Source organism: Cyprinodon tularosa, unplaced genomic scaffold, assembly GCF_016077235.1.
Source record: "Cyprinodon tularosa strain WSP-4 unplaced genomic scaffold, ASM1607723v1 ctg77, whole genome shotgun sequence".
Classification (NCBI taxonomy): domain Eukaryota; kingdom Metazoa; phylum Chordata; class Actinopteri; order Cyprinodontiformes; family Cyprinodontidae; genus Cyprinodon; species Cyprinodon tularosa.
The window spans coordinates 1,146,588-1,155,958 of record NW_024039529.1 but is presented as its reverse complement, the minus strand read 5'-3'; the positions used below and the strand labels follow the sequence as shown (position 1 = coordinate 1,155,958).

General features: G+C 37.5%; 2 protein-coding genes across 5 annotated transcripts in view; one reads left to right on the top strand and one right to left on the bottom strand.

The window, feature by feature from the left end:
- Positions 1-55: 55 nt before the first annotated feature.
- Positions 56-8,359, top strand: traf6 (TNF receptor-associated factor 6). Its single transcript, XM_038270583.1, has 8 exons — positions 56-329; positions 1,417-1,773; positions 2,009-2,159; positions 2,514-2,672; positions 3,665-3,736; positions 3,985-4,062; positions 5,771-6,094; positions 6,895-8,359. Exons 1-8 carry the CDS (start codon positions 307-309, stop codon positions 7,498-7,500), a joined length of 1,770 nt encoding a protein of 589 aa, XP_038126511.1. The 5' UTR covers positions 56-306; the 3' UTR covers positions 7,501-8,359.
- trpm5 (transient receptor potential cation channel, subfamily M, member 5) overlaps positions 7,923-9,371 on the bottom strand; it is a 24,276-nt gene continuing 22,827 nt past the window's right edge. For 3 of the 4 annotated variants that reach the window (XM_038270577.1, XM_038270579.1, XM_038270580.1), the window contains one exon: positions 7,923-9,346. In XM_038270577.1, coding sequence (XP_038126505.1) covers positions 9,201-9,346 — 146 coding nt within the window. In that variant the 3' untranslated portion in view covers positions 7,923-9,200. The remainder of the gene's footprint in view (positions 9,347-9,371) is intronic. The other variant, XM_038270578.1, reaches the window with a different exon arrangement.

Sequence of the window (9,371 nt, the reverse complement as noted above, 5' to 3'; positions counted from 1 at the left end):
ACTCCTGCCACTAGAGGGCGCTCGCTAACCCCAGATGAAGTCTGAAGTCATCATCTTTGACGTAGGAAAAGAAAAACAGGAAATCCGAAACTAAAAGTTTGAGGTGTTTCAAGGCAAAGGTGGGCAAAGTTCGAAGAAAAAAACGCCGGCTCCTACCGATACAAGATTATTTTTTGATACCAAGATTCCCTGGGTGTGTGTCCTCTTCGGCTTCGGTCAGTTTAGTATATGTCATCTTCCTTTTAGAATCTTCTTACTGCCGCAAAGTTCGAGGTTGCAGTTCCGCATCTAAGGCATGACAGTCAGATGAAACAATTGCTAACACTTCTGTGAGTTCAAGGTATTGTACATGTTTAGAAAACGGTTTTACATTGGGTTACTTTGTTAATAGATACGTTACTGTACGAGTTAAGTCACAACAGCTAAGGAGGAAAGAACGTTTCCAACTATAAGTCACGAGATAGTTATAACATTAGTCACAAAAAAAATGTTGCCTTGTCATTAAACAATTAGCTTGTAGATTAAAGCCTACCTATATGTATATTTTACATATGAATTAACAGACGAAGCCTGTTAATAAACATTGCTTAAGGATGAATGTGCAGGGATGCACTGGATTGAAGCGAAATGATTTATGCATGACTATAGTAGGGTTATACCTAAAAAATGTTATATATACGTTTATTATCATGTCATTATATATATATATATATATATATATATATATATATATATATATATATATATATATATATATATATATATATAAAACTCCTGTAAAAACTTCTAATTTTCTTTTACAAGGGGCAGGACAGCTGGTTTCATAAAATCATAGACTCTTGCAGCAATCTTTAATTGTGAAACGGTTTTGTCATTATGCGCATTATTTCATGGCCTTTTAGAAACCTTGAAAATGGGTGCTCATGCAACGTCACTTTACAAACAGCTATAAAACAGGGATGTATACACGTTGCTGTTCATTGTTTTGGCTTTAAATTAAGGAGGAAGTTAAAATGTGCCATGTTCATGGGAGGAAATTGAACCAACCAGTTCAAATAAGGACTTGAGAAAATTAGATGCATCTAACACTGTTAATATATAGATCCATGGATCGATATATTTGGGCAAAATCTATGTCTTCAGTAGCAGGATAAGTAAATCACACATTCGACATAAAAATGTGTTTGCAGTGGGATTAAATTAACGGATTCTATCTAAATTGCATTGAAATGCTATTTGTTATAAATTGGTCTTTATATAAATTGAGCTGAAATGAAACTGAACTGAAAATTTAAAAGCTATCCTTTACTTTTTTTTATCTAATTATGTAAAAAAAAAAATCATTACAGATTGAAGATGAGATATGAGCTGATAGTTTTTTTTTATAAATATTTGTTTTCTGTCTCCTTTTTTTAGCCCTTTTCTGGACCTCCCAATCATACAGATGGCTTGCTCTGATAATAATAAGGGGGGTTTGGAGGAGGACAGTTATGATGGAGGAGCAGGTGGTGAAGAGCAATCTGGCTGTGCCTTGGCAATGATGGAAAAAGAAAGGGAATCCCTTTTAAGCCCATTGGATAGTTCTGGCACCTTAATGAGCAGTTCATCTGGTAGTCTCCAGGCTGCTGCCCCCCTTCAGGGCTATGATGTGGAATTTGACCCACCCCTCGAGAGTAAATATGAATGCCCTATCTGCCTGATGGCCTTAAGGAATGCAATCCAAACACGCTGTGGTCATCGGTTCTGCAAGAGCTGTATTGAGAAATCTATTCGGTAAGTAATTTTTCTGAGAATTTAACTGATATTTGAATCGAAAACAAAGGTTTTGCTTTTAAAACATTGTATTATCAATACTGCCACCTGCAAATAACCTACCCCCAATACCCTCATATTTGTGAATAAAATGAAACATTTCAATTGTTTTCCTGCCCAAATATAAAGCCCGGTGTGGATGCTGATTATGTTAATGCCTTGCATAATTAATTGATGTTTTCCTCTTGCAAAACAGTGATACAGGACAGCGGTGCCCTGTGGACAATGAAATGCTGTCAGAAGATCAACTGTTTCCTGATAATTTTGCCAAAAGGGAGATTCTATCGCTAACTGTTCGTTGTCCAAACTCTGGCTGTGCTGACAAAATGGAGCTCCGACATTTAGAGGTTAGCATTTAGATGGAAGAAAACACGATTTGCAATGAAGTTCATCCAAGAGAATGGAAACAAATGTCCCAGTAGGCATCTGTTATAAAACCTCAATGAATTACAGGAATAAAGAAGGTAGAACAATTCAGGACCAAGATGGAAAACAATGGTAGACTTAACTTTTTTGCTGATTCCAATCCACAAAAGCAGAAAGCACAAACTTTTTATGTTATTTGTCCTCAATCCTATTTTGTTTAAATTGCATTGGAGATCATTCTAAGTAACAAATAACTGATTTTTGTGACTATTTTATTTTTATGTTATGAAGCCAGTTGTGAAATTAAATTCATTCATTTGTTTTCTTTTTTCCAGAATCATTTGCTCGTGTGTCAGTTTGCCACTGTACCTTGCCCTCAGTGTCAAAAACCTGTAAGAAAGAGCTACATTGAGGAGCACAAAACTGCTGAGTGTCAAAGAAGACCTATGACATGCCCAGACTGTGTGACATCCTTTGTTTATGAGGAGAAAGAGGTACTACATCTCACTATTGGGCTGGTATATTGAAGTGTGATATTACGGGCTGTAAGAATAATGTTTTTCTTTTTATTAAAAAAGAAAAGAAAACACGTTCATAAAGTAAAACACTGGTCTTTTTGACATTTACTGAACATTCTTATTTTGGTATCTATCCAAATAGAAATTCAGTCTAAACACTAATTTAAAAGAAGTTGTCTTGTGTTTATAATACAGAATATTATACCTTTAGGATGTTTGCAATTTATTGCGGTTATCAAGTGTAGCAGCATCATATTTAGGTAATTAGTGGGGCTATCTTCATAATATAGTTTTTCTTGTTATTACTGATTTTTTCCTGCATAGTTGTATGGTAGTTTGAAAAAGCCATTAAATTATGCGAGCAATAGCTTGCACTCTTTTAATTTCGCCACAGCATGACAGTCTTTCCATTAAAAACAAGGGTGATATGTAGATGCTTTTCCAGCTATCAAATACTAATCAGGAACAGAAAATGATAATAAAAATGTTAACGGGATGCTTTAAAATGCAAAAGGATGCACAGTGCATGTGGCCAATCAGGTTATTCTTCCTTCTTTTAAAAGATGAAACAAAGATTTCCAACCAATTATGTAATTTTTTTATTAGCATTATTTTTTGCACATTTTTTTTTTTTTAACTCTTTGTAATTAATAATGCTGTACAATACGTAAGGGAATTGTGTGGTTATGGTAATGTTTAAAACTAGATCTAATCATTTATTAATAATTGATGTTTTAATTCCTACAAATTCAGAAACCGATGTGATTCTTATTATTTCCATTGTTTAATTTGATTTTAAACCATAAAGCAACAGAAAGACAGAGCATTTAACATCCTTTAACAACTTGACATCATAGTTAACTTTGATATGAGTATCTGGCCTATGCCTAATCATTACTATAAAATGGTACTGAGGACAACAAGAACCTGTTTTATGATCTTACTCTGTTTTTGTCTCGTTTTCCTAGCTCCATGAGCAGCACTGTCCGTTTGCTAGTGTGATGTGTCAATACTGTGAGATGGATCTAATCAGAGACCAGGTAAGAGCCGTAATACAGGAAATGAGCCGTTAAATGTTTGACATATTTAGAGCTTACATTTTTCCTCTTTGTTGTAATTTTAGGGAACTGTTCCTTACCCAGTACTAATGCTCATGCGGCTTAAATAACACTTTATTGTTCCATTGTAGTTGAAGTTTGTTGAAGTTTGTTTCTGTGTCTGATCCTGCCAAATGCGTTTTCTTTAAAACTGATTCATGTTGATCGTTTTCTTTTTTCCTTTTTTTAAGATGGAATCTCATTGTGATACAGATTGCCCAAAAGCACCCATTGCCTGTAACTTTAACATCTTTGGATGTAAGGAAAGGGTATGTAATTTGTTTTTAATCAAACAAAAGGTTTATTTAACAGAGCTGCTGTCGCATTAAATACAGGTGCTGGCCATAAAATTAGAATATCATGAAAAAGTAGATTGATTTCAGTAATTCCATTTAAAAAGTGAAACTTGTATATTATATTCATACATTACATACAAACTCATATATTTCAGATGTTTATTTTGTTTAATTTTGATGATTACAAATGACAACAAATGAAAATCTCAAATTCATCATATCAGAAAATTAGAATATTGTGAAAAGGTTAAATTGATGGCCCCTGGTGCCACACTCTAATCAGCTAATTAACTCAAACCACCTGCAAAAGCCTTTAAATGGTCTTTCAGTCTAGTTCTATAGGCTACACAATCATGGGGAAGACTGCTGACTTGACAGTTGTCCAAAAGACGACCATCGACACCTTGCACAAGGAGGGCAAGACACAAAAGGTCATCGCTAAAGAGGCTGGCTGTTCACAGAGCTCAGTGTCCAAGCACATTAATAGAGAGGCGAAGGGAAGGAAAAGATGTGGTCGAAAAAAGTGTACAAGCAAGAGAGATAACCGCACCCTGGAGAGGATTGTGAAACAAAACCCATTCAAAAATGTGGGGGAGATTCACAAAGAGTGGACTGCAGCTGGAGTGAGTGCTTCAAGAACCACCACACACAGACGTATGAAAGACATGGGTTTCTGCTGTCGCATTCCTTGTGTCAAGCCACTCTTGAACCACAGACAGCGTCAGAAGCGTCTTGCCTGGGCTAAAGAGAAACAGGACTGGACTGCTGGTGAGTGGTCCAAAGTCATGTTCTCTGATGAAAGTAAATTTTGCATTTCCTTTGGAAATCAAGGTCCCAGAGTCTGGAGGAAAAGAAGAGAGGCACTTCATCCACGTTGCTTGAAGTCCAGTGTAAAGTTTCCACAGTCAGTGATGGTTTGGGGTGCCATGTCATCTGCTGGTGTTGGTCCATTGTGTTTTCTGAGGTCCAGGGTCAACGCAGCCACATACCAGGAAGTTTTAGAGCACTTCATGCTTCCTGCAGCTGACCAACTTTTTGGAGATGCAGATTTCATTTTCCAACAGGACTTGGCACCTGCACACAGTGCCAAAGCTACCAGTACCTGGTTGAAGGACCATGGTATCCCTGTTCTTAATTGGCCAGCAAACTCTCCTGACCTTAACCCCATAGAAAATCTATGGGGTATTGTGAAGAAGAAGATGCAATACACCAGACCCAACAATTCAGAAGAGCTAAAAGCCACTATTAGAGCAACCTGGGCTATCATAACACCTGAGCAGTGCCACAGACTGATCGACTCCATGCCACGCCGCATTGCTGCAGTAATACAGGCCAAAGGAGGCCCAACTAAATACTGAGTGCTGTACATGCTCATACTTTTCATGTTCATACTTTTCAGTTGGCCAACATTTCTATAAATCCTTTGTTTTTATTGGTCTTCAGTAATATTCTAATTTTCTGATATGATGAATTTGAGATTTTCATTTGTTGTCATTTGTAATCATCAAAATTAAACAAAATAAACATCTGAAATATATGAGTTTGTATGTAATGTATGAATATAATATACAAGTTTCACTTTTTAAATGGAATTACTGAAATCAATCTACTTTTTCATGATACTCTAATTTTATGACCAGCACCTGTATGTCTGAGCCATAACTGCTATATATATTTGCAGATGCAGCGCCATGATTTGGCTCAGCACATGCAGGAGTTCACACAGATGCATATGCGCTACATGGCAGAGTTTTTACGCAGCCTAAGCCTTAACGGCACGTCGCCCAAACCCCTTCGAACGCTAGGGCCTTCTGTTTCCTATGAGGACTTTGGTGCTGCTGCTTCAGTGTCAGCCTGTGGGGGGCCCAGAGGGGCTGCGAGCTGCAGCATCAGCTCAGCTTCATGTCAGCCCAGTCAGGAGATGCAGAGGCTCCGAGAGATGGATGGGCGATTGGTGAAGCAAGACCACCAGCTGCGGGAGCTCATCATATTAAAAGAGACACAAGTAAGAGCTGATCAAGTTGAGCTCATTATCATTCCTAATATCTAACGTCAGATCTGTTGAAGAAGAGCACTTTATTGCATTTCATGTTGATTTGAGTCATTAGTATTGACTTGAGCAGACTATTGAACTCTCTTTTTTGTGTTACACTGGGTCCATCTAATATTACTAATCCTTTTTAGTAAGCTTAACTATACTGTTGTCACTTCACTAATGCTAAAGAAGGCTGGTAGGTTCATTTCTTTCCAGCCATCTTATTCTTTTTTTGCAAGTAGGTCAGCAAGCAATGTGTTACGTAAAATGTTGTTTACTTGTGAGAGCCATTAATTCACTTTATCTATTTATTTGCAAGATCTCTGCTACTATGGAAGTAGTCACGTCTGTCAGTAAGCTGATGTCTTTTTACATGAGTTCATCTGCTGAATGCTCATATTAGAAATTTGCCCCCATGTTGGTCTGGATGGCTCTGATATGGTTTGTGTTTATAGTCTGTAACAAATGCAATTAATCTGTACTAAAACGTACATTATTCTGTCATAAGTCTGACTTTGGATCGATGGGTGATTAAAATGAAAGGCAGCACTGAGATATATCAATCAGTGCTATCTGCTCATAAAGGAAGACTCATCTCCTTTTTAAACCATATAAAAGGGATTGCAGCATCTTGTTAAAGTGAGGGTTTATAGGTGGGGTTATAGAACAATTCACTAATCTATTGGTATAAACGTAACATACGGTCGATGTGCTGTATAACATGTAGGTTTCAAATCTTTAAAAACTAACCGATCCCCTTTCATTGGCAGGCAGGGCAGCTTGCTGAGCTCAGGCGTAGAGTCTCAATGCTGGAGGAAACTGTGAAAGAGTTGGAGGCCCAGCAGTGCCATGGGATCTTTATCTGGCGCCTCAAAGGTTTCTCTGCCCTCCTGCGGAACCAGGAGGCGAGCATGCCAGTGGTTGAGCACAGCCCTGGCTTCTACACGGGCCGCCCAGGCTACAAGCTGTGTCTACGTTTACACCTGCAGACACCCAACGCCCCACGCTGCTCCAACTACATCTCCCTTTTTGTCCACACTATGCAAGGAGCTTTTGATGGGCAGCTGACTTGGCCGTTTCAAGGGACGATCCGGCTGGCCATTTTAGACCAGGGACCCGAGTGTCAGCATCACATGGAGGTCATGGAGACAAAGCCAGACCTGCAAGCCTTCCAGAAACCCATAAATCCACGCAACCCCAAAGGATTCGGCTACGTCACCTTTATGCACCTGCAGCAGCTGAGTCAGAGAGCTTATATTAAAGATGACACTCTGCTGATCCGCTGTGAGGTTACGCCACGCTTTGATGGCGCATTTAATCGGGAGGGACCAGCCGTACAGCCGAGAGGGCCCGAAGCCTCACTTTCAAGAGAATAAGGTCAAGCTGCTTTATATGGGATTGTTGTCATGACAGTTGAATAGAGCACAACTAACAAAGTTTCAGTATTGTCTCTTTATTATAATTCATGCACATTAGAATTGGTAAAATCAAAGCTTCCTTTCATCAAAGCTCTAGTATTTATTGTTTATTAATGTTTCAATCTTCGTTGCATTCATGAATGTGTTTTAGGTTCTTCCCCTTCATGATCTGATTTGATCTTGGGGTATTGTTGGATGCCTTGGAGGAGATATGGTACAGATTAGTAGTGATCTTTTTCTAAATAGTCATGCATAAGTGGAACAGTTTATAACTTTATGGACCTTTGGCATTCATCGGTTTCTGATTCACCTAGTTTAACTGGGATCAAGGTCAATACAGATTTAACAAGTGAAAAAAATGATTGAAAACAACTCAGCCAGTCTTTGGAAAATGATTTTATTAAATCCACAGTTTGCATTTTAACAGTTCAGAGAAAATGATTGAAGATTAGTGTCGCATCATGAGGACAAACCCTTATCTAACATAATCACTATGGACATGGAAAAAAAGAAAGCAAGAAAAATGATTTTTTGGGGGTTTTTTTTCAAATCAGTAAAACAAAAAGCAAATAACACACTGTTCTATAAGTCACACTGTCTCTATCTGGAGACGTCAATCCACTGGGATGCAGTACGCTGGATATTTATGAGAGCTGGTAGCAAAGCTTTCAAATCAGTGCATGTCTAAAGATATTTGAGCAAAGTTAGTTTAAAACAGAACAAATGTATTACTCTGCGTTTAAATCAAAACATCACTGCCTATTTTATGTATGTTATGAAGAATGTTGTTAATAAACTTGTGGTGTACAGTCTAAAATCTGTGTGCTGCATTCTGTTGGTTAAGCCTCAGATCATCTGAGAAAGCTGGGTTTAAAATCACAAATCATGATCAGACATTTGGAATGAAACAGGCAGACCATCATTAATGTCTGTAAAAGATGTATTTTTTTCTGCAATTTTGGCTGAAATAAGTGGGTTTAATGGTAATTTGTGATTTGTTTCATATTCCTGGGTAATGTGATCATCATACATTTAAATTTAACATATAGAAATGTTATGTAATAACTCACAGTTTTTTTTTACTGCAAGGCAAATGTGCTGCTTGTTAGCCTTTAAGTGCAATTAGTATTTACTTTTGTGTTCTGCTTTACAAAGATGTCATATTTGACCATGTAAACGATATGTGCTTTGAAAACATACAATATTATAGGTTGGTTTAAGATTGTTATACAATACATGTTAAAAAGTTCCTGATGATCTCTGTTGTACTTATTAGAAACCCATATTTTAAGATACACAGGAAGTGAATTTGAAAATGGTTTCACTTGCTGCATTATAAAGAACCTATTGAAATAAAAAGATATTGCTTTTACAAAGTTCTTAATTATTCAGAACTTTTTTAATTGCTGAGCCCTATTTTTTTCTATATAGCTTAAAGCCAATTTACAGTAGCCATCATTTTTATTTTTCTGTTGGGATACAGTATGCACATTTCTGTTGGAATAAAAGGGAAATGGTCGTGCTGCTCTCACAATGAAGATAATCCCATAGAACTTCACGATCATCGTTAAAAAGGGGATACTACTGAAGGTCAGGTGAAAACCAGAAGGGGAAGCGGAAGAGTTGGATTGGCCATCTGTTACTAGATGTTGTGACTATTATTCATCGATGTAAGGAAATTTCTTGTTGGCTCCATATCCTGGGTGACCAGGTTTAGATTCTTCCTCCTTTTGTCTGGCTTCTTGCTCCTGATGAATTTGAGACGTTTCTGCAGTGCTGTCTGCTTTGGTGCCTGTTAGAGATGCTGACATTTAACACATTGTTAGTAC